The sequence below is a fragment of the Astatotilapia calliptera genome, chromosome 5 (genome assembly GCF_900246225.1).
Source record: "Astatotilapia calliptera chromosome 5, fAstCal1.2, whole genome shotgun sequence".
Classification (NCBI taxonomy): Eukaryota; Metazoa; Chordata; class Actinopteri; order Cichliformes; family Cichlidae; genus Astatotilapia; species Astatotilapia calliptera.
In genome coordinates, this window is record NC_039306.1 from 20,651,217 (window position 1) to 20,675,463 (window position 24,247).

Consider the following 24,247-nt stretch of genomic DNA (forward strand, 5'->3'; position numbering starts at 1 on the left):
GAGAGCACCAAGGTGCCTTTAAGAATAGCTCTTTGTCAGGTCTCAGTGCCTCTCCTAAACAGCTTGTGCTTCAGACATTTCATATGCCAGCCAGCATTTCCTCCCATTCATAGCCAGATCAGCTTCAAAGGGCGAAGATGATGTCACAAGACTGAAACTATTACCATTTATGGCGTGCCTTATAAAAATGAATTGCTTTCTTTTTCTTTTTTAAATGTCATTTCATACGTACAATCAACACGTTTCTGATTTTAAGTTATACAAATGTGTTTTATGGTACAATTTTTTTTAAAGTTATTCACCCGTATGTGCCTGCACTCACATTTAGCCTGTGAATGAGCTTGTGTTTATTAAACACATGTTTACTTTTCTAGCTGTTCCAAAATTTGACTCTGGGTGTCTTGACGTCAGGATCCCTTCAGGTCTCCAGCAGAATAAAAACATATTTCACTCTGACTTCCCAGGCGGTTTCGAAATATGAAAACAGCTTAATATATCTTCTATATCAGACTTCAGTTTGGAGCTAGTGTTTTCTTCATAGCTTTCTTGATATTAAATCTGACAACAAACAATCTTCATCAATGAGAAAATCACGTCTTAAAACCCACTTTTATTCCTTGGCTTTTAACCTCAGTGAGACTTAGTTTCTTTTTTAATGCAGTAGTTATTTAATTAATGATTTCACTCTTCTTTTATTTGTTTTTTATTTATATCTCATGTAATTTTATTTTACAGTTCCAATGTACAGCACTTTGTGTCAGCTGTGGTTGTTTTAAAGTGCTTTATAAATAAAGTTGATGATGATGATGATGATGAATGAGGCTGGTTGGTTATAAAATGAGCTCCGTGATTTATTGCAGATCTGGAGGAGAGTTGGTCCTCTGAGCTGCAAACACCATCGACGTTACTACTGAATAGTGCATATAGCCACCTAGTGGTAGTGTTGGTGATGAGTAAGGCTGTTGTCTGTTTTTACTGAACTGGGAATCTTATAATAGGGGCTTATGCTGTAGTGCCGGTCATTCGGATTCTTACCACAGATCATGGTGGAGCTTTCCATTTCTATAGCTTTTCGCCCCTCTCTGTAACATTTTAATTTGCAAGCCTTAATCTTAATTTTGAAATCAGATGAATGTATATTTTCAAGACCACAGCCTCTTAATTGAGAAAGAATGATTTTTGTTTTGGGATGTTACTTTGACCAGTGAGATCCTTATATTTTAGATCCTGTTGTTGGTCGCTACTATTCCCTTCTTCAGCTGACGTTTCTTTTTCAATGGACTTTTTGTGAACTGTTCTATATGATTTAGATAAGTGGAAACATTTGCTTCCCTCTCACACTCATATCCTGCTTTCAGAGGGGGAAATGTATGGGTGATTGAGATTCAAAGAACGAGTTCCTTTCTTTATTATTAAGGAAACATTTTTGAGCAGGGTTATGTCTTGCCACTGGTGAGGACTCACGGAAGACTTAAAGACCCTCCAGGTGACTCTTTCAGCTATTGCATGACTGCACAACTCTGACGCATCTGCGGAGGACGAGACTGCAGCAATGGAAAGTATTTCAAATGAAAGTGACATTTGGCAATTCAATGAATCTTGGAGGAACTCGAGTCTCATTAACGGAACCGGTGGTTTGAATCAGACAAACCCCTTGAAGCGGAATGAAGAAGTGGCGAGGGTGGAGGTGACTGTGCTCGCCTTGGTCCTCTTTCTGGCGCTCGCGGGTAACCTGTGCGTCCTGTTGGCTATCCACACAACCAAACACAGCCAGTCTCGTATGTATTATTTTATGAAACACCTGAGCATCGCCGATCTGGTTGTGGCGATATTTCAAGTTCTCCCTCAACTTATCTGGGACATTACATTTCGGTTCTATGGACCAGACATCTTGTGCCGGTTGGTGAAATACCTGCAGGTCGTTGGGATGTTCGCCTCCACTTATATGTTAGTTTTGATGTCTATAGACAGGTGTTTGGCAATTTGTCAGCCCCTCCGTTCTTTGCACAGGAGAAAAGACCGTTTATATGTCATATTTTCCTGGATCCTGAGTCTGCTCTTCAGTATCCCCCAGATGTTCATCTTTTCCCTGAGGGAGGTTGGCTCGGCCGGGTCAGGGGTGTATGACTGCTGGGGCGACTTCGTGAAACCTTGGGGAGCCAAAGCTTACATCACATGGATCAGCCTTACCATATACATAATTCCAGTGGCCATACTGAGCATTTGTTATGGGTTAATAAGCTTTAAAATATGGCAAAACTTTAAACTGAAAACCAGACGGGAGCAGTGCATAAACCTGACGCCTAAAACCACCAAAAGCAACACACTGGCCCGTGTAAGCAGCGTAAAGCTCATCTCCAAGGCGAAGATCACGACAGTGAAGATGACTTTTGTGATCGTGGTGGCTTACATCGTCTGCTGGACCCCCTTTTTCTCAGTTCAGATGTGGTCTGCGTGGGATCCAGCAGCCCCCCGTGAGGGTAGGATCAATGTTTAAGTTTAATAATATGCCAAGTGCGCGGCAGTGCGCAAAGGATATCGTACTCCACGCGTCCTTACGCACTTACATTAATTTAAAACATGCTATTCCCATCACTCCGTTACGCACCATCCACACAGTATTTACAAATGACAATAAAATATATTTATTTATTTATTTATTTTTAATCTGTTCCTCGTTAATTTGTGCACCAGAGCTCGAGTTAGTTGAAACAGACTGAGAAAGAAAACACAATTTAAGCCGTGCGTGCTCGGGTGCTTCGTGCCTTACGTTTTATAATGACTCAAAGAAAACCTGGTTCTGTTTTTACTAGAACGGCAAACTGTACAGGGTGGGGTAAAGACTGGGTAGAGGTCTTACGGTGAAACAAACGCAAAGAAAACAAAACGAGGAAAGATGTCTGTGAAGGTTCTCAGTCATCCAGGTCATCGTAGTCAAAAAACGAGGAAAGAGTTTCACATAAACGTTTGGAAGCGCAAAGCCAATGTGAGATATTCACGTGATTTTAACAAAATTACCATTAATATCATTACCACTGATGCACCTGGGAGTACGTAATTAAAAGGTTTAAATGTGTATTGCCATCCTGTGACTGGCACATTCTAGGCAGGAAACCAGTGAATTCATTCTACTGTTTTCAGTAATGTTTTCTCATCTCATAATACACGTTTTTGCGGTTAGAAACATCAGGGCAAAGCAGAGTTTTTCAAGTTTATTTTGAGCCTCCCTGCACTGCAGAGACTGAGTGATTGCTAATCATTAACCAAATTAGTGTGCACCACCACGCGCTCAGCAGCTTTCATTTGCGCCGGTGGGGTACACTGACATTTAGCCACAATGGCCACTAAACAGCCATCTACTGTATTTGGTCTCAGTGTGTATGGATCTGCGGGACTGTGTCCACACCCACTCAACATCATAAGCTTTAACGAGTCACAATACATTTGCACATCTGAGCGACATTCTTTAAGCAGAAAAGATTAAAAGCACATATCTATCACCTTGGTGATTAAGGAAATTAAATTTCAGCCATTAACCCGAGAGAGTTGCAAAATAATGTGCTTGCATCTCATTGTGAGTAAAAATAAACAGCCAAAGGGCATTGCAAAATCTGTTTGTTTGTTTTTTGTCACTAAATCATGTGTTCTTTAGTGACCATGAAAAATGTGTCCTTTTCCACACAGCACAATAAGATAAAAGAAACTGTCATGATGCCCCCCTTAGTAAATGGGACACATTCTCTGGTGTTACGGTTCTTTCTGTTCTTCTGCTTCTGTGGGTTTGCATTAAAGGGTTCGGCTGACCGGAACTTCCTTAAGCTTCATTGTTCACACCAGATGTTTATACTTACACTTAAGTTTTAAAATAAGAGGCTTATTGCTCGATAGTTTGCTGAAAAGGCTAATTGGTGTAAGGGCACCGTAGTCAGCGTCAGAGAAGCGAGAAAAGAGTGCTTGATCCTGTGAATGGAAAATGAAGTGATTCATTTATTTTCTTTTGCAGAAGGCTCCATCAGTACAGGTTGATGATTGAAAGTGAACAGCACTCAGAAAGGGCAGAACTGGCAGTGACACACGCCAGTGTTCATGCACAAAAGGCAGACAGGAATGCCATCCATGTGTGCGTGTGCAGATACACTTTTCCTTTAAGTCATAATAAAAAATTTTTACGTTAACCCAGACCAGACTGCTTAAGAAACAACAGGAAGAGTCAGTTCATTTAATATATGTTTTAAAAAGAATCAGCAAATGGTTGTCAGTTTTCAAATGGTTTAATCATTAATTTCTTTAATCTAATATTTGGTTGGGATACAAGGAGATGACAGATTGTGCTTTGTATTACACTGGACGATTAGTAAGGATCATACAATGGATTAGACTTCCCTAAGTTTCTTGTAGATGTTTCACGTCTCATTTGAGAAGCTTCTTCAGTTCTAAGACCAAATTATGGAGAGTCCCAGGTATTTAAGCCCTAGTGGGAGTGTCCCTTAAGAGGGTCGTTGAATCATTTGCCTCATCACATGAGCCAACAACATTGTCATGCCTTATGAAGCAGGTTTATCAAGAGAAACTCAGGAGAATCTTCTCCAAACACAACATCCCAGTGCACTTCCGATCCAGCCACACACTCAGACAAAACTGGCTCATCCCAAGGACAAAACTCCCAAACAAGCTAAACAATGTAGTGGATTCTGTGCAGTGCAGCGTGGAGTGCTCAGACCTCTACATTAGAGAAACCAAACAGCCTCTCCATAAATGCATGGCACGACATAGAAGAGCCACCTCAACAGGACAAGACTCAGCTGTACATCTGTATCTAAAGGACAAAGGTCACTCTTTCAAGGATGCTATTTTTCACATTTTGGACAGAGATGGTTTGAAAGAGGAGTAAAAGAAGCCATTTATGTCCACTGTGAACGACTATCTTTGAACAGAGGGGATGTCTTATTAAGGAACAACTCCGACTAGGGCTTAAAATTTGGGACTCTCCACCATTTGGTCTTGTAACTGAAGAAGTTTCTCAGATGAGAGGTGAAACGTGTTCAAGAAACTTGACGAAATCCAGTCGCTTTTCTTTCCAAGCTCCTTAGACTACGTTCAGCAAAGCAGCTCCAGTGCAGACAGCACAGTGATATCCATCTTCTCTCGCTTAGCTTGCAAAGAAACCAAAGTATTCCCTTGCTGTCATTTGAACAAAGCATTTGTATGCTGTATATGGTTGTGCAGCATACACACATTTAGTGTATGAATATGTCCTCAAAGCTAGTCAGTCTTTTTCCAAATTCCTCCCAAACTACTGAGATGTCAGCGTTATTATTCATGTTAAGGAGACAGGACCTTTCACAGATGAGAATTTGACCATTTTTAGCACCTGGTTAGGCTTATCAAGGCTATTTCTGGAAATGTCATAGGATACTAAAATGTCCCATTCCTCTCAGGTTTGCTAGAAGGACATCAGCAGCATCTGTGATTTCACATTTAACAACCAGACAGATTTCATTATGTAGAGGACAAAAACAGAAGAAGGTTAAAGCCTGAGTCAGACACTCACAGAATCACCCCACCCCCCCAAAAAAAACCAGAAAGAAAATTTAACACAAACATCTCCCCACTGAGCCTGCTGCCCTCAGACACCGGCTCACACTCTATATACTATTGATTAAGAGCTTGAGGAACACAAAGCCCCATTGTTCAATCTCCAAGTGTTACACTTTTTAAAGGACAAGATGTGAAGAGAAAAATGCAATTTACTCATAAATATCACATATTGTAATAATCAAAATGAGATTACTGCTGATGTTTGTTTGCCCACAGGAAAAAAGACTCAGCATTAGGTCATCTCAGTAATGAATTGCTGAGAAGGCTATTATCAGTTGTGGCAGCCAGACAGATGTACCACCCAGGAGATGACGCTTCTTATTCTTTTCATTTGCTGAGTGATTTATTATTTCCTTGTGAAAGACACCAGGAGCTAATTTATTAAAGCCTTTTTGGGAGTAGTTCCTGATATTATTCAGCATCAGTGCAGGCCGTGCTCTCACTGCTCTGATAATAAATGTCTGAAAACTGCTCCAGCTGATATTATGCTCTGGCTGTTTCACACACTATTGCTCAAATCGTAACATCCATGACCCTCTAAAAGGAGTTCTTTGAGTCATAAATCCAGCCCTTAATGGCTACCTTTAATCATGCATGTGACTTTCACACCCTTCCAAAGAGCATTTACATTGATTTTTTTCTTTCTTTCAAGCTTAGAAATTGTCATTAAAGACAACATGAAAACGGGAGGAGCATAAACACACTGAAGAAAAGATCAGCAATCAGTGAGATGAGGTTAAATACAGGGTGTAAAGTAATTATATATATTCCATACATTTGTTAAATGTCATGTGAAAGGTGTAAACTTCATTTTGCACGCTTCTGCAGATTACTTAGTGTAAGGTATCATAATGACACTGCAGGGGAGCCATTTTCACTTCTCTTATTCTAACTGTTCCTCTTTGCAGGAATTCCCTTTGTTTCAGAAAGTCATCACTTTTCTTCTTTAAATAATTCACCATTTCAATTCTTTGTGTTGTATATTCCCCCTTCTCACTCTGCCAGCATCCTGAAACAGGAGCTGTTTTCAGCAGGAATGCATCTCCAGGAATATGTTAAATGTGTCGGCACAAGCAATTTTATTTTTATTTTTTAAAGGAAGCCAAGCAAAAATTACAGATGACTGCAGGTTGGTTTAGTCTGTGGCTGTCATCATATCAAATTTTTTACCCCATCATTAACTTTATTATAAAAAAAAAAGTATCTTTCAGTTTGTAAGTTTGTTTGTTTGTTTTAGCAAATGAATTAAACTCATAATATGATGATATGAAGGAAAATGCACAAAAGATTTCAAGAAGAAAAAATGCAGATATTTCAATATTATCAACACATCCTCACCTCCAGCTGACTGTCCCCCCTGAGTCTTGTTCTGTTGATTTCTTCTTGTTGAAAGGGAGTTTTTCCTTCCCACTGTCGCCACGTACTTGCTCATAGTGTCTGATTGTTGTGCTTTTTTCTCTATTATTGCAGGGGCTTTACCTTACGATATAAAGTGCCTTGAAGTGATTGTTTTTGTGATTTGTCACACTATAAAAAGAATAGAATAGAATTGAACATGATATCAATATTTATTTTAAATATCACACAGTTATGGTCAATATCAGTGTAACACGGTACCTCATAGGCTTTTGTGAGACATGAAAATATCCACTGTGAAAAAACTCTACTGGGATAAAGACAGCTGTACCGCACTGTCAGCCAGTCAACAGCATCTTATTTGCTAGAATACAAAATTTCACAGAGTAAACAAGCTGCCTTTCAGTCCAGACTTGGCATAAATCTTTCATCTTTGTAACTTTTCTCTCTCCCCACACGCAGCCATGCCCTTCATTATCTCCATGCTGCTGGCCAGCCTCAACAGCTGCTGCAACCCCTGGATCTATATGTGCTTTGCCGGGCATCTGTTCCAGGATCTTAGGCAGAATCTTCTTTGCTGTTCCACCCGCTACCTCAAGTCATCCCAGTGCCACTGTGAGCGTGACTTTAACTCCAGTCACAAGAGCAACTCTTCAACCTTTGCCATTAAGAGCACTAGCAGTCAGAGGAGCATCACACAGACTTCTACCACATAAGCCCCGGGCCCTCCATTCCCCTCCTTGCGCTGTGCCCTCAGCCTTTCACTACGTGCTGTCGACCATAAAATATCCAGCAGTTTGATTTCTTTAATGCCTCCTCACTGATGCTTGATGTTTAGAAGTGGGAAGACAACAAAAGTCTTAATTTTTTTTCTGTTTTATATCAGAGTGAAGTGGGAAAAGAATTGTGATAAAAGGAAATCTTCAGCTGAGTATTCCTAGGGGGTAAAGCGTTGCTCTTTAAAACTCACAGAGAGATAATCACAGACTAAGCTGTATCTTCAGCTGATTTTTTGTTGTATTTTCTTCTTACACTTTTCATTTTAGATGTACAGTATATGTTTGCAATGCAGAAAAAGTACAGTCTTTACAAAGCTTCTAAGCGCCGTCAGCCACAGCATGGGTTCAGTTAGTGTCACCAGCAGAGCTTCTGGATCCTACTTGTCATGTTGTGTTATGATGAAATTGTTCTTCTGTTGTAAATACTGCGCACCACATTGTTCATTTTGTCACATTTTCAGTGGACTGCATACCTGTAAAACATGTAAAATGTTACTTGAGTTCTTGTTAGATGTGAGATGCCTGTCACTGGTAAATATTTTCAAAAAACATATTAAAAAAATAAAGAATGAAAGCAACCAAAAATACACTTATGATAAAATTATTTAAACACAGCTGGTTAGTTTTCCTTTCGCCTCCTGAAAGGAGTCTAAAAAGATTCTTGGCATAACATTCAAGTTGGGAACATCCTGTTTCAGCCCCAAAATTCAGTATAGGGTTGAGACCTGACCTGGTTGAGACTTTATACACTAATGAGTGACTCATGTTTCTGTCAGATACCTGAAGGCAACAGTTGCTGCATGACATGAAAATAAAACAAGCTGTGACTAAATAACTCTGACGTGTTGACAGTCTGGATTTGTTAATTGCAGCACAATGGTTATCAATACTGGTAGTCAGAAGGGACTTGAATGAAAAGCCAAAACTGTATGATACAATGAATATTATAATTAAATATGAATAAATAATACTGAAAGTACAGCAACATCCCTCAGATGTGTAAAAGGCGAGCTTCATTATTATTCAGCTGCCTTATACTGATCGAGCCAAGCTTTAGATTTAATCTTGAAGAGTCAAAATGATGGATTTGAGTAGGCTAATATTTACCTTGAACACTAATTGGCCACTTTTTCAGGTACAACTGTTCAAATGCTCATTAATGCAAATATTGAATCAATTAATCACATGGCAGCAATTCAATGTATTTAGGCATGTGGATTTGATCAAGACAACCTGCTGGAGTTGGAACCGAGCATCAGGATGAAGAAGAAGATCATACTACTGTAGATGCCACTCCTGTCATCCAAGAACAGGAAATCGAGGCTACAGTTTACACCGACCCACCAAAATTGCACAATGGAAGATTGGAAAAAACATTGTTTGCTCTGATGATTGTGACGGATTCAGATTCCAATCATTTTATTTATCCCCAACTTATTGGGAAATTAAGAGTGTCACGAGTGGCATATAGTGAAACAGAATAAGTGGCTGGTGGTCATTTTGTTGACACTCTCTCCCCCCCAAAAGTTACCCGAGTATTGCTGCCAACCGTATCACTTTATGACCACAGTTATCCATCTGCTGATGACTGCTTCCAGCAGGATAATGCACCATGGCACAAGTTCAACTCATCTCAAACTGGTTTCTTGACCATGACAATGAGTTCACTGTACTCAAATGGCCTCCACAGTCACCAAATCGCAGTGCAGTAGAGCACCTTAGAGATATGATGGAATGAGAGATTTTCATCATGAATGCGCAGCCAGCAAATCTGCAGCAGCTGTGTGATGCTATCATGTCAATGTGGAGCAAAATCTCCAAGGAATGATTCAGCACCTTGCTGAAACTGTGCCACAAACCATTACTGCAGTTCTGAAGGCAAAAAGCAATCTAACATGTACTAGCAAGGTGTACCTAATGCAAAGGCCAATCTTTCTATTAAACAGGTATACATATGTGTGGATTCAGTCATTCGTAGCCTTGTTACTGTGCTAATGTTTAAAGCCACTAATGGAACCATTATTATTAAATGACTCATAAATGAGCGGTTATTGACCACATCAATAACTGCTCATTCACAAGTACTTTATGGGTACATTAATTAAAAATAAATATGGAGGCCAATCAGTGTGTGTGATTCTGCTTTTTTAATTTATGTTTCGCAAAAGGCAGAAAAAATATGTAAATGAAAAACTTAGAAAATGAGTATTTATATTTTATACTTTACTTGCTAACTGCCCTTTTTTCCAGTGATTCAGCAGCATTAATTTTGTGCTCATGAAACTGAAAATTTGTTTTTGAAAATAAAGCCCTGCATTTCCTTTTAATCTGCTTTCCAGTGGATTCAACCTGACAATTCAGTGTGAGAATTGTAAAAATCTGTGAAAAGGTTTAATCTTGCAGTAAACATATGTTTACTAAAGTCTGTGAGTTTAAAATGTGTGTCTTGGTTATTAAAATGTGTGATGAGAGCTTAACCTAATTAAGTCTTACAAATTAAGAGCATCATTCTAGTAAAATGAAAGTGATTAAAGCCTTTTTGTTTTAATAAAATGTGGTTGCATAACTACATAAGGCATTAAACAGTGTGATAATGTCTTGAAGAGTCTGCTATTTCTCAGTATTATAGTATGTGGACTATACAAAAGTGGTTTATAGCTAAGAAGAAATGAGTGTGGTGACAATGAATTATTGATCGTGGATCTCAGACACAAAAGAAAAGCACATGAAAGATACACAACAGCAACCTCTGGTGGGTCACAGGTCACAGGTCACCTCTTCCAGAAGGACAGTATCAGTGAAACAGATGTTAGGCTCAGATATTTTCTGACGCCTCTCAGAAGGTTTTGAAAAATGCACACAATACACTCAAACTCTGGTGCAACATAGTCAGCAAAACGATTTTCTGTCCAGTTTAAGGTATTTTTGTAATGTTTTTGCTTCTCAGACTGCAGGTCTAAAAAAAAAGAAAAGAAAAAACCAGAAAAGAAAAACACTGTGAAAAATTAACACAGATCTCACAAAGAAATTTTACTTCACTCCAACATATATGTTTAGAATTGACTAAAATACGCAAATAAGCATTTTTATTATTCACCTCATCACACTTTGAATAGAGGAAGTGTCTGTTCGACACATGTATGCATTTGTAAGTCTTCAAAACGACTACTATGTTTTGTACACTAATCAGAAATTAGGGGGAAATTACATCAGAATACACAAAGAAACCGGATCAGACAAAGATAAATTCTTTCACTCACGTTAAAGTATTAACAATAAGATACATTCATTTAATTCAAGTGAAACAATTCCAGATGCAGGATCATACAGCATCAATTTTAAGATGGCCAAATGCGATTCAATAAAGCAGCAGCATCCTCAGGTTACAGCAGTGTCGTGAAGTTCGTTTCATGTGCAGTGAACCAGTAGACATTGTCCGAGCATTTTGTGTAACAAATAATACATGATGGCGATCGAATCTAGATAGGGCCTTTCTCCAGAAGTGCCAGAGCTGTCGGAGAACCACACTGCCTGCTTCAGCTGTCACAGAACTTCTGCTGGCACAACCCACAGTGGGCATGTCAGGATTCAGATCGATGAGTCAGACACTGGGAGGGTGGGGAACAACATGTCATGTCAAGGTGGAGGAAGAGTATTAGGCAGCAAGCAAGATGCCAAGTCTGGTCTTCTGGTGTATAAAAAGATACTACGCTTCATCCGATCACGCTACAAACACTACTGCAGGAGTTCTTAGACTTCTTTGCGCAGTGCCACGCGAACACTGCTGAAGATCTTGCCCAAGGCTTCAAAGAAGGGATCGCAGAAGGTCTGGATGCAAAGGGAGTAGATGCGGCTCACGCACTGCGACTCAATCAGGCAGCTCTTGATGCAGGGCACCACAGCCCAGATGTGGCAGAAGGAGATGCAGGCAAACAGGAAGCCCCAGAGCAGGGCCACGGGGATACCAAAGACAGCAGACAAAACGCGGTAGCACCAGTATTTGGAAACAGTGAAAGTGGTGTAGCTGAGCTTCCACACCCCATCCAGGCTGTGTGTACCATCAGGCTCTGCAATGACATCCTCAAACTCCACCTAATAAGACATTTTAAAAAGCCATTCATTAATACCGATACACAAGAGAACAACGCTTTCAGAGCAAGCGTCACGCACATGGCAATGACATGCTTAATAATTAGTAATCATATGCCTCAGAAAGCTGCAGTGTTGGCGCATGCAGAGAAAATAACTGTTTGTAGCACTTTGTGCCTTTCAAACAGAGAAAAACTGAGGAGTGTGTTTAATGCAGCATCGTAATAATTCTAAAAGCTTTATTGCAGCACAAACCGAAGATAAACTCGTGTAAAATTCATGAGAGCTACTTTACATTGGTCTGATTTGGTTTTTAGTTTTCTAAAGTGCAGTCTTGGTAGGCTGCTTTTTCAGCTCAGGCTCAGTGATGAAATGTTATTCAAGCTAGAAAGTGATCATGTCCACATCTAAAGCATTTTCTTTGCTTCCAGAACATTGGTTATGATCAATTTGGGAGTAAAAAGGCTGTTTCCCGCAGAGATAGCGGGGTGAGATTATACTTTGAATGAACAAATGAATGAATGAATGCACTGCTGTTCTATATTTTTCTGCATGGTCTGGGCCATTTCAGGCATTAGAGTACTATTAGAGGCATATGTAAAGCAAAAAGCAGTGTAATTTTAGAAAAACCTAACACGCATGTGGTTCATACATAAGCTGTCAAATCCTCTGAAGGATTCTGTGACTAATTGAAGGATAGCGTTTTCATGGATCATAAATCATTTTGGTTTAATGAAAAAGCAAAGAATATGAAGTGTTAGCAAAGAATTGGATTACATTATAAGTGGTAATTCATCAATAAAAGTACTATCTATGCAGGAGTAAATGGATCAGAGATAGCCCTTACAGTTTGATAAATATTTCAGTTATTATGAGTTACTGTTGTATAATTTTCTGAAAACTGACAAAAGCAAGCCTGTAAATCAGTCATGAGCTTACACACTACACACAATCACAATCCTCATTGTTTAAATGTTTACCTTAAGTCAAACAATATATAATCTAAAGTATGGTGGGTTCTGTCCTTACATAAAGGATTTTGTGGTGAACACATGGCAACAATCACAGTATAAACAGTAACTTAAATAACACATCGTGGCACAGTGTATCAGTTTCAGGCTGTCCTGCCCCTTTCCTAAAATAAACTTTGCGTTCTGCACAAGCAACAGGAATAGCTCTTGGTCTATTTTTTTTTTTTTTGCCGTTACACTCATATGTTATCACTTCTTTTTTTTCCAGCAACCACTTAAAAAAAATCCACATTTCCATACATGCAAAAGCAGGTGACAGATTCTTAAAGCTGTTAATGGCAGGGTGTCGTGTCCATGCTGCACAAACCTTCACCACGTCCTCGTTGATCTGCTTGGGATCTCTGTTAATTAGATCTATCTCTTTGGTGTGGCTGTCCTTCACAAACTTCTCCTCATTGGTGTTGTACTGGTACTGATCCGCCATGGTCGGGCTGCAGGTCCTGGATGAAGAAAGTGAAGATAAACCTTTAATCAACCTGCGCGCAGCAGCCTCAGTTCGCTTCTGACCTGGTATCACTACTGTGCCGCTCCCGCTGACATGCCAGGGGACAGCTGCTGCAGACGCCCTGGTAAAAATGGAGGCCTGACCCCCCCCACCCCGCACGCACAGAGAAGGTTTACACTCACACACTTGCACACAATGTAATGCACACAGACATAAAAGGAATGTCTTAAAGGAGAACCCAGGGTTGTGTCACATTTCACACAGGGTTGTTGGGCTGACTGGGCCGGGTTTGCACAGAGGCCCCAACTTCCACTCGAAAGTGAGGCAGAAAGTCTCATCCTGTGGCTTTAGTTACTACACACAGTCTTAAGACTGGAGTTAAGTTTAGAGGATTGACTTTAACATGTTTGCACGTCAACAATCAATGATAACAGCACTCTGTTCCATTAATGTAATGGTAATGTAATTAATTAATGTTCACCTTAACACTCAGACTCATCCTCCATGTCCTATTTTTCTCAGCTTAGAATTTGTATTATAAATTATTTGAGGCACTGTATATTCTTTTAGAGGGCTTGTCGGGAAGGTTTTGACACACAACAGAGTGCTCAAATACTAAGGAAAATACTGCTCCATCATTGGAGGCTAAGGCAGAAAATAGATAACAAAAACAATTTAGCTTTTATATTCTAATCAATATGTTTACTTTCATAATGGTAATCATAACAACAATGTGACTCAGTCATTACTTTCCATACGCTGTGGTACAGAGCATGACGAGCCCACACAAATGCATGTCCTTAGCCTTCTCGTATACTTCTGATTTAGTCACAGCGAATACATAAAATTCAATAGTCCCCAAAATAAAACAGGCTTCAGTCTTTCCTAAGCTCTGCAGTTGTTGCTATCAGTCATAGCTTTCTATATCAGTATATTCCCTAAACAAACTCATACACTATTGCTGCAACAAAAAAAGGAGGTGGGGAATAGGAGGCAGCGCAGAGATTGCTGTGATGAAAATTGTTTCAAAGGCTCTTAGCACCACCAGCAGCACCAGCAGCTCTGTGTTGCTATGTATCTCAAACAGTTGCGTGTAAGAGAAGTACAGGAAGCTCGACTGTGGATGAAGGACTGGCATTCCTTGTCCCAGTTTCCTGTTGGTAGAGACGGAGATGAAGAGGGAGAGGTGGAATGAGATCAGAGTGCATGTGATTGGGTGCCAAGCCAATTAGGGGTGTATTCTTGGCACTGAGGCAGACGGACAGAAATAGCTCTGCAGAGAGTCACGGTGGGCATACCTCTGCCTCCATGGGTGTCGGCGCAGTTAGCTGAGACTGCACTGGCTCTTGTCTTCCACTTAATGTACACAGACACAAGCGGGTCTCATGCCTATATTTAGACTCATATAGAATGTAGTGGGTAGAGTAGGTATCACTAGCTCAGGTTATATTACTCACACAGGTGGTGCTCCCTTTGCAATGAGCACTGCTGGGTGTGTAACTTGAGACAAATACAAAATATGATTTATAATGAAATGAATTTCCAATAACAATAAATTCTTACACTTGTTTAATCAAATATTAGGTTTGATCCTACAAGCTGTACAAATGAGGTGAATCACAACATTTACAGATTTGTTTTAATTTCTCAAACACAAGGGGAAGCACGCTGGTTCAATAGTTAGTTTTGCATGTTCTGCATGTCTGCATGGGTAATTGGGCTTTCTTCTACAGTCCAAAAATTTGCTTGTCAGGTTAATTGGTGTATCTAAATTGGAATATGCAGATGTGATTGGGTGCCTAGGCAATCAGAGGTCTCTATTTGAATATGCAGATGATGGTCTGTATTTGACTATCATCCACAGATAATGGCAGACAGGTTCCAAGGTTGCACACCTTCTGGCTCTTAAACTTCCACTCCTTTCGATTTACACTACATTTAACACAGGAGGCTTTCTGTTATAAACGTGTTACTTCCAATCAAGCTAAAAGAAGATTCAGAGGAACCTTTTTCCATAGAAAAATAAATCAGAGTGAAATTAGTTGTTGGTCTCCACCTTCAGCTATCATCTTGTTTAGTAGAAACTACTGCATATAACTGGATTCAAAACCTTAAACCAAAAGTTGTTAGCAGGTGTTGAAACTTTTTTTTTTTTTTACATATTGCATTCATATTGTCTTCATTAACCTCACATACACATCAGTCCATCCAGAGGACTGTCCAGTGCTCTGCTAGAGCTCTTAACCTCCTAATCTGTTTTTATAATCAGTTCAAATTTTATGGGTGGATTAAATTGGAAATTAATTGCAATATTTGTCATTCACTTTGCTTTCAGTGGATTATTCTTTTACATGTGTATTAAGGAGGTTTAAATATAATTTATTATTGAATTATTATTTATTAATTCCCCTCAGTGTATGCTTTTTGTGTTGCCCTTATCTAGACAGCCAAAAGGTTTTATGCATAATGCACTATAATATTTAGAAAACAGAAGACTAATTATATATTTCAGCATGACAAATTACACGATAAGTGAATAAAAACAGAATAATCACAGATGGTTAAAATACAGATGATCATTTCCCTCCCAGCAGAATTAGTATGCAGTCTGTCGCCGCTGTTCATGTGCCATAATTGCTGTTTTAACCAATCGTTTCCACACAGTGTGCTTCCATCAGTTTTCATCTTTTGCCAGAAGGATGGTGACTTGACCACAGCACTTTCCAATACTGGTAAAGAATGGACTGATAAAAATGTTCAGTATGCTGGCCCACACAGTCTGAACCCAGCGCATATTGATGAGAAGGAGCTGCACACATGGCACGATCAACCTGAAGGACACAAAGAAGAGGACAAAATATGAGCTCATTTAATAAAAAGGAAGTGAAAATCATTTTGGACTCCTGGATAGAGTCCCCTGAATGTATCAGAGAAAACGTGACAACCATTTCTGCCTAAAGATTCTTACTTAGCAGAAAACTAGTGCAGCTATTCAGTCTTGTCTGTAAGTCTGCTTGTCACAGTGTAAGCGTCCTACCAGATATGCAGGCAGCTGAGCACAGCAAAGAGGAGCCCTGCTGCCAGTGAGACTGGCACAGCCAGCAGGAGAGAGATGAATCGGTAGCACCATAGTCTGGATACCTCAAACAGGGCGTGACTCCATAGCCACACTTTATCAAAGCTCCGCACAGAGGGGGGTTCTGCAATCACATCCTCAAACATGACCTCCAGACACAAACAGGGAGACTGTAAGTGATTCCTATGCTGGCATGAATGCCGTTTGCATGTTACAAATATCAGAAAATGATCATGAGAGATGAGGTAAATGAATGTGTTACTGTATCAGAGAAACAAAACAATACTTTATAACAGTGGTCCAAAACTATTTCTGCCATGCTCTCCCTCAGATTCCAGTAAAATTTCAATACACTCACTCCACAATTTTTATTAATGACTAACAATAAAAAATCATTTACATGTCACTAATAGCACTATTAGAGTGTGTGCATATGTCCACTTGAGGTCAGTATTGGGAAACACATTATTATTATTAAACTGGTAATTCCTCTTTCATTGAGTGGAAATTAAGCATAAGGAAAGTTTTAAACAAGGACTGAATTTATCCAAACTGGATAACAATTTACTCTTACAAACTTTTTAATTGGATGAGTCACGTGTACAACAACAGCTTAATAACTAAATCTGAAACACAGATTTAGTTACTAAGATTTAGTGCTCCCTGTCTCGTGTCCTGTACTGTGTATTCTCTGCTCATGTTTCTGCTGGTTGCACATTGGTTACCTTAAGACTGCTGTTGACTTTTTTGGGATCCCTGTCATAAATCACAGGCCTCGTGTCACTGTGGATGAAGTCCAGAGCTTCAGAGTGAACATCCACCTTTACTTCCAGCAGTTCCCCCAATGGTCTCTTGTCTTTCAATCTTTCGTCCTCCATGTTCAATAAGCTGCGCTGTGTGTCTGAATGGTATCATCGAAAACAGGGAGGATGAGCAGGAGGACGGCTGGCTTGTTGCTAGCACCCAGGTGGAACATAGTATTCTGCTGACTGAACTGACTGCTGTTGAGGAATGCCTTTATTGGCTTTTACAGCCGTGCTTTGACATTTTGTGACACACTACATTATAAGTCTCATTTGTGCCTGCATGAGAAATATCCATCACTTGTGGAATCAAATCAGTCCTGACTTCCTGCTTAAATATTGCCAGGGTGATGATCAGGGGGAGTACTCTGGCACTCACATTACAGAGTTACTTCATCACAGCGACAGTGTTTGGCAGTGTTGGTCAATTAAATATAGACTCCTCACCAAATCACCAGCTCCTTGCTAGCAGTCCCTATCCCTCACAGCATAAAGTAAGCTGTCCCATTGATTTTTTTTGTATTCGTTTGTCTATTGTAAAACCGTGCCTGTGTAGTCACTTTTTTTTAACTTCAGCATGGCTCCTTGTATCAAGAAAAAAAACCCTCAAACCTTAGAGTCTTTAAATTGTCCTCACAAAATGAATCCTCATTCATTTCAAAGCATCAAATTACAGTGTGAGCTTTATGTATTGATTTCATATCATATTAAGTGTATTTCTATATTTTATTGTGACTTTTTCTCCCCTGACCTTTAAAAATGTATTGCTGAAGGTTTCTTTCACTTAAGTGTGTGGCGTAGGCATGTTTTTAACATGTTCTTTGGTACTGCCCTCTGAATTAATCAAATGGATCTTTCAATTCAATATTCTGGGCACAACTGTGCTGTAAAGAGTGTCAGATTTGATCATAGACAGCTCTGTCGCATCTGTAAGACTTAATATTCTGTGAAAAAGAAGACAGCCGTCTATCCGGTTATGTGTTGAAAATTATTTCAAGTCTTGGTCTTGTTAGAGATGTCAAAATAAAAGGATGTGAGGAGGATTGACTGGTATGTAGCACACTCTGTTGGTCAAGGTTCTTCATTGCATTTTTTTTAATACATCCCTGTTACATAAAGCAGCTATTCCACTCACACATGCTTAAATTGCTCTTTTTCCCCACATGCTTGGGATGCAGTACTGTGGTAGTGTTGGCAGGATCTGATTAGCTGATGATTAATAGTGTTTGGCAACCACTGTGATGAAAAGCCCCTGGAAGACTGTGTTATATGATTGTGTTCACAGTCAGTAGATTCACTTATTATTAAAAGTTGCTTACATAGTTTAATCTAGCTTATAAAATTATCATTTTAATCAAAGTCATATCATCAGTAAAAATTAAGAGGAAAATCACAGTAAAGCAGTGTATACTTACAGTTTGAAAAGATAGCATAAGCACTGCACAAGTACTTGGTTGGGTATACTGCTAAAACACCCAACCAGAATTAAAATATCAAGTGTACTTTACCCAGATTAGGTTCTGTGTGCATATGGAAAACAATAAATGAAAACATAATATTAAATAAAACTAATAGCAAAGCCCAGGCCATAGTGGTATGACTTATAGTATTGTGTGTTTCTATTATTATTTTCTGAAAATGTATTAAAACTGTACAAAATAAAACCTGAAAACAACAGTCTAGGTCATGATTTGTGTTGAGCTAGAATTCTTCACAGCATTCATCATAGCTGTATTTCACTATGTCCTCTGTCTGTAGCTCACAGGCCCAGATGAATTGCCTGAAGATCTGTTAAGGAGGCAGGCACACTGTGATTTGAAATACCTCAAATCTTCATGACTGGATTTTTTATTTTCACGCCAGCTGCAAAATAAAAACATCAAAGAGTGCATACGTCTGTGTTGTCTGTGATCAGTTTGTTCCAGATCAGGCCTTTGAAATGTGTGTGTCAAAGTGAGTGTTCTTTCCTTTGCCACTATTCAGCCGGATGAGATAACACTCAACAAATATCTTAAAACGAGCTTTTCTTCCCCCACCCCATCCTTCAATTTCCTCTATCTGCGCAGATATAAACTATTGACAGGTCTTGAACCTCTAGAATTACATTTTCAGATTCAAAGGGTGGTAGATCCACACATAATATGAACATCAGCAAACAGGCACAAAAGCACCCAACACCAATAACCCGCTGCTGTTTTATACTCCCCACAGCTCTGTCAGATTTGAAGAGAGAGGTCAGACTTCTGTCTGACCTTTTTTCCTGTTACTGTAAAAGAAATACTCGTACATTTCAAAGCTGTTTCCACACCAGCTGTGTGTGTATGTGTGTGTGTGGTCGTGAGAAATGATATGATGGTGATCCAGACTGTGCACGGTAAGAAAATTCCCCATTAAAGTATAAGACTGTATTATAGGATTGCTAGTATTAAGATCTTCAGAGTGTACATCCACGTTTACTTCCAGCAGCATTCTCATTAATTTATGGTATGTTTACTGTAATTTACAAGTAAAATTTGTTACTGTAAAATTTATAACACAGTGCTGTGATGCTGTGATGTGATGAAGCTTTGCCTTTTTAAATTGGTGCTACTGTATTCTCAAAAGAGTTTATTAAGCTATGTAAACTATAAATGCACCTTCTATTCTTTTTTCTTTATTTATGAAAAAAAAATCCAATGCTTTGATTATGAAAAACTGGTGTAATCAAAATTTTACCAGCTGTCCTCAAGGCAAACACACACAAACACTGGAAACATTACAACAACAAAGGCTGAAAACAGCCTAACTGGAAAAAAAAAAAAGCAGAATAACAACAACTTATTAATTAATGATTCGAGCGTAAAGATTTTGTGCTTGTCATGAGAAAATACTGAGGTCACAGTAAAAATGTACAGTAATCGGTGGTTTACATTATCCCCAAAGACATCAGCATTTACACAATTTATTTTTGCATCAATGTTTTACTGTGTGTCCTACTATTAATCTCTTGATTGATGTGTGTGAGTCCTAAATTGTGCGTATTATTATTATAATCTCAAAACTGTACATTTGAATAATAGAGTCCTTTATGCTCCCTTGTGTGCTTCTGCATCATTAAAAATAAAATAAAAAAAGCTACCACGGCATTTACCCAGGGATTAAATATACAGCTACAGTAAGGTAAGAGTGGTGCATCGTGTATAGTACAGCAAGTGAAATGGTGTTAGCCGTTATTTGCTGTAACCACACTATTCTGTCTTTTTCCCTGTTTGTGAAAGACTAACACAAACAGCAGGGGTCATAAAATAGCACTTTGTCACCACTCTCAGAGCATAATCATTGCCCAGTAATGATTTCCATTGTAAATTCACTATCGTTTCCTCACCATACCTATGTCACTATTATAGTAGCCCTTATTTGCAGGGACTTCTGTGACCTACCTTCAGTCTTTCTTTGCATGTTAATGATCCGTATCTGAACTTCCAGACCTTTTAAATGTGAATTAGCAAACTCCAATCAGGATCTGATTCTTAAGTATACATCCAGCTGAAAGGTAGCTGGTGCTGTGCGAGTCACCTCCAGTCACTCAATTTCCACGACGACAGAGCCAGCTGATGCCCATGATCCATCAGCATATCTGTTGCACAGAAGAACTCAAAGGTATTAGCCCTCAGGTTCATTTGACCTCTGAACACAGAGAGCATTGGCACTTCTACGGGATTATTTGGTCATATATGATAACCACAAGCTCCTGAATATTAAATAGAAAGGCCCACAGCTTGGAAACATGTAGCACTTTAAAAATATCAACACAAAAATAGCATTTAAATATACATTATTATTGAGATATATAATATACTTGTTATTGAGAGGAAACCGGGAACCAACTCTCAAGACCTTATTATTGCAGTATTCCAGATTTACATTCATTCCAGATTTACATTTATAAACATATAGAAAATTACCACAAACACTGTTAAAATCTGAGAAATCAGAGAAAGGTTAAATTACGTTGGAGAATAGATCATCATTTCAATATTTCCGGTTACAGTACAACCACAGTCCCTTGACCTAAATAGAAAACTTATCATAATTAAAAGATAAAATATCCTAAACATTATATTTGTACTTGAACAGATTTTTTCCAATACTATCTTAAAACAATACTGTCAATGTCCATATGTATGTTAAAAGCATTATTGTAACTGTTCCTTCTGTTTATAGAGGCCACTGGATTTTGTCCACCATCACTTATTCCTTCAAAAGTGGCCTGCTTTTCCCCAGCACAGACAGAAACATATTGATTAAGATCAAATGTCTTGCAAAAACAAAGAACAGCTACAGTGACTACATATTAGCTCTGCAGTACACAACTTCTGCTCATCATTGTTTAAGCATGCTCCTCTGGTATTTGTCCAGGTATCTTATTTACTTGATCCACAGTATGGGTAGTGGATGGTTGGGGACTGGAGTTGGCACAGTTGGATCGAGTTTCAGTTGTACTAGTGGTTCTTTGAATGAACTGCAGGAAGTTTTCCTGAAACGAACCCTCTTGGCTTGATGCCCCAAACTCCAAAGGCTGTGTAAGGCAGCAACGTCTAAACTTTACCAGCTCCTCTCTGATCTGTCTGTTCAACAGGCCGTAGAAGAATGGGTTGACAGCAAATGAGGAGTAGGCCAGCCAGGTGACAGCTTCCTCCAAGTCCCCAGGGCTCTGCATGGAACCAGTCAGAGACATCTGCAGGTGGAAGATGAAGTAGGGCAACCAACAAACCAGGAACTGGCCTACGATGAATACCAAAGTCAGTGCAGCTTTGCCTCCACTGAATGCCCTCTCTGGAGAAAGTCTTTGTGGCAGAGTACGGGTGGTAGTGATCATGGTAGTCTGGCTGTTGATGGAGTCAGAGCGATCCTTGGCAGGGCTTGCATTTGCCCATGTTGTTACTGCAGGGGCTTGCTGCAGGGCTGCAGAACGAGCCACCTTGTACACAGCACAGTAAACAGCAAAGATAACCACTGCTGGAGCCATGAAACAAACCACACTAAATAGCACTGCAAATACTCCTCTTAGGCGACTGTGGCTCGCGTGAAGAGAGCAGTGAGCCGCTGCAATCGAGCTCTGAGGTCCGTAAGCTGGCCATCCAAACAGTGTGACAATAGCCAAGAGGACTGACTTAACCCAGATCAGTAACATGACACCAATAGCAAGATTGATGGTCATCTTGACTTCATAACGCATTGGGTGTACAATATAGAAGTAACGTTCTACACTGATGGCTGTGATGGTGAGAATGGACAGACAAATGAGGAAAACATTAAGAAAGATGTAAACCTGACACTCCAGAACAGTGAACACAACAGTTCCAAAGAACGGCGAGCTGGATATGATCCCCAGAGGCATCAGGAGGATGGCACACAACAAGTCAACTGCACACAGGTGGCACACAAAGGCAAACCTCTTAAGGTGAGGCGCACGAGCAATCGCCACCATCACACCAGTGTTGGCCAACAAAGCAATGAGGTTGAGGGTAACCATGCAGAACAAACCGAAAAGATCTTTGATCTGTGACTGAGAGCTTGTGACAACACCCACATCAGCAGGAACGGTAGGATTGGGTTCCCACAGGGCAGTTGTAAGATTCAGAACAGAATGATTTGCCACAGAGGCTAACATGGACCTGGTCTTGTCAGCCATTATTAAATCGCAGCTTCCTCCATTTTTATCTCAGATTTCTTGATATGTGGATCTGTGTTGAAAGGAAATGGAAAAACTCTCATAAAACATCTATAAACATTTTAAAGTAGTTTAAAAGCAGACTTTACAAGCGTATTTATGTATCTATTAAAAAGGTATGCTTTTTATCTCTGTGTATGTGATCGCCTCTGTCCATAGAATGTCTTGCAATTTTATTTAATATGAATTAATTGAGAAATATATTGCAATTAAATTACCACAGTCATTTAATTCCTCACTGTGACTTGTTAAAAGGTCATAAGAATAATAGCAGCTGGTGTAAACATATTGATGGGTAAACTTTGAAACGTTTAGAGTAAAAACAATGGTTATACAACGTTCAGTCAGCTTACTAAACTGCTGTTAAATTAAAGAGTTGTGAGGAGAGTTGTTTCTCTTTAAAAAGTCTAATCCATTAACAGCCAGTACTCTAAGTGGTTTTACAGACTGATTTAGATCTAACTGCAATCTGATAAACCTTTGTTCACACGGCATTTTGTTTTCATCAGGAAGGAATTATTGACTCCTTTTGTTGTATTTACAATGTCAGGATCAATTACGAGGAGATGATGTGATGTAGAAGTTATTATAATCACAACTGTGACTGAACAAATTTTGGTAGATTTTGGTAGACACACTAATAAAAGTAACTGAAATTATAAACCCATTGTTATAGTAAAATGTAGACAAGTACAAGTTATTACTTTAGACCTGCTGTAGGAACACACTAGTACCACTACTAGATACTGAAATAGATTGCAATGGTACACTTTCAAAAATTTCTGTGCCTTCATACATTATTGTGGGGAAAATATATTTATTGACTCCCTTTTGTATTTTTGTTTGCTTAATAAAGAAACAAATAGAGCACTGAAAAATGAGATCAAACTGAAATAACTTACCCATGAACCACTCTGTTTCTACACCATAGTTAAATCTGAATAGGTTAACCAAGTGTCAGTGCTGACACCACTATAGCTTAAATCCCACATATTGTTTATGCAGTCCCAGCTTTTTTGTTGTTCTTGTTAATACCACATGAAAAGTTTAAGAGGAGAGTTTCAGAGCTGCTAGACAGGTATATTCCCAATTCCATGACGGCTTTCCATTTTTAAATGATGCTTCTTCTCTTCCTTCTCCCTTCCTCTAGTAACACCCCAATTGCTGTTTGATGCTGTGTATGGCGGTGACTGTCACACATTGTATTGTGTGATTGTGTGAGTGATGTGTTTTTTGTTTTTTCAAGCGGACACACACTCCTCTGTCTTCCTCCAGAGCCCAGTCTCTCCTGGGTCCTAACAGCCACCAGTTCAAAGATTTATTTCTGTTTTTAATGTAGCTTACGTTGGCACTGCAA

At 39.3% G+C, this 24,247-nt stretch overlaps 4 protein-coding genes across 4 annotated transcripts; 1 reads left to right on the forward strand and 3 right to left on the reverse strand.

The window, feature by feature from the left end:
• Positions 1–1,032: 1,032 nt before the first annotated feature.
• oxtra (oxytocin receptor a) lies at positions 1,033–7,742 on the forward strand. Its single transcript, XM_026167970.1, has 2 exons — positions 1,033–2,480; positions 7,417–7,742. Exons 1-2 carry the CDS (start codon positions 1,553–1,555, stop codon positions 7,668–7,670), a joined length of 1,182 nt encoding a protein of 393 aa, XP_026023755.1. The 5' UTR covers positions 1,033–1,552; the 3' UTR covers positions 7,671–7,742.
• A 3,001-nt stretch (positions 7,743–10,743) lies between these two features.
• Positions 10,744–13,433, reverse strand: cav3 (caveolin 3). The gene is made up of 2 exons (XM_026166409.1): positions 13,161–13,433; positions 10,744–11,825 (listed from the first exon to the last, which is right to left on the reverse strand). The coding sequence occupies exons 1-2, from the start codon at positions 13,275–13,277 to the stop codon at positions 11,484–11,486; spliced, it is 459 nt and encodes a 152-aa protein (XP_026022194.1). The 5' UTR covers positions 13,278–13,433; the 3' UTR covers positions 10,744–11,483.
• A 1,491-nt stretch (positions 13,434–14,924) lies between these two features.
• LOC113021701 (caveolin-2-like) lies at positions 14,925–17,395 on the reverse strand. Its single transcript, XM_026166411.1, has 3 exons — positions 17,100–17,395; positions 16,336–16,523; positions 14,925–16,129 (listed from the first exon to the last, which is right to left on the reverse strand). Exons 1-3 carry the CDS (start codon positions 17,250–17,252, stop codon positions 15,973–15,975), a joined length of 498 nt encoding a protein of 165 aa, XP_026022196.1. The 5' UTR covers positions 17,253–17,395; the 3' UTR covers positions 14,925–15,972.
• A 3,617-nt stretch (positions 17,396–21,012) lies between these two features.
• Positions 21,013–24,098, reverse strand: gpr61l (G protein-coupled receptor 61-like). Its single transcript, XM_026166412.1, has 2 exons — positions 23,793–24,098; positions 21,013–22,903 (listed from the first exon to the last, which is right to left on the reverse strand). The coding sequence occupies exon 2, from the start codon at positions 22,849–22,851 to the stop codon at positions 21,547–21,549; it is 1,305 nt and encodes a 434-aa protein (XP_026022197.1). The 5' UTR covers positions 22,852–22,903; positions 23,793–24,098; the 3' UTR covers positions 21,013–21,546.
• Positions 24,099–24,247: the final 149 nt, after the last annotated feature.

Excerpts from the sequence above, each read along its gene's own strand:
- oxtra (XM_026167970.1), top strand. The coding sequence starts at position 1,553 with ATGGAAAGTATTTCAAATGAAAGTGACATTTGGCAATTCAATGAATCT. Across the intron at positions 2,481-7,416 it reads TCCAGCAGCCCCCCGTGAGG|CCATGCCCTTCATTATCTCC; the intron begins GTAGGATCAATG and ends CCCCACACGCAG.
- cav3 (XM_026166409.1), bottom strand. The coding sequence starts at position 13,277 with ATGGCGGATCAGTACCAGTACAACACCAATGAGGAGAAGTTTGTGAAG. Across the intron at positions 11,826-13,160 it reads TCAACGAGGACGTGGTGAAG|GTGGAGTTTGAGGATGTCAT; the intron begins GTTTGTGCAGCA and ends ATGTCTTATTAG.
- LOC113021701 (XM_026166411.1), bottom strand. The coding sequence starts at position 17,252 with ATGGAGGACGAAAGATTGAAAGACAAGAGACCATTGGGGGAACTGCTG. Across the intron at positions 16,524-17,099 it reads AAGTCAACAGCAGTCTTAAG|GTCATGTTTGAGGATGTGAT; the intron begins GTAACCAATGTG and ends TTGTGTCTGGAG. Across the intron at positions 16,130-16,335 it reads CTCAGCTGCCTGCATATCTG|GTTGATCGTGCCATGTGTGC; the intron begins GTAGGACGCTTA and ends TGTGTCCTTCAG.
- gpr61l (XM_026166412.1), bottom strand. The coding sequence starts at position 22,851 with ATGGCTGACAAGACCAGGTCCATGTTAGCCTCTGTGGCAAATCATTCT.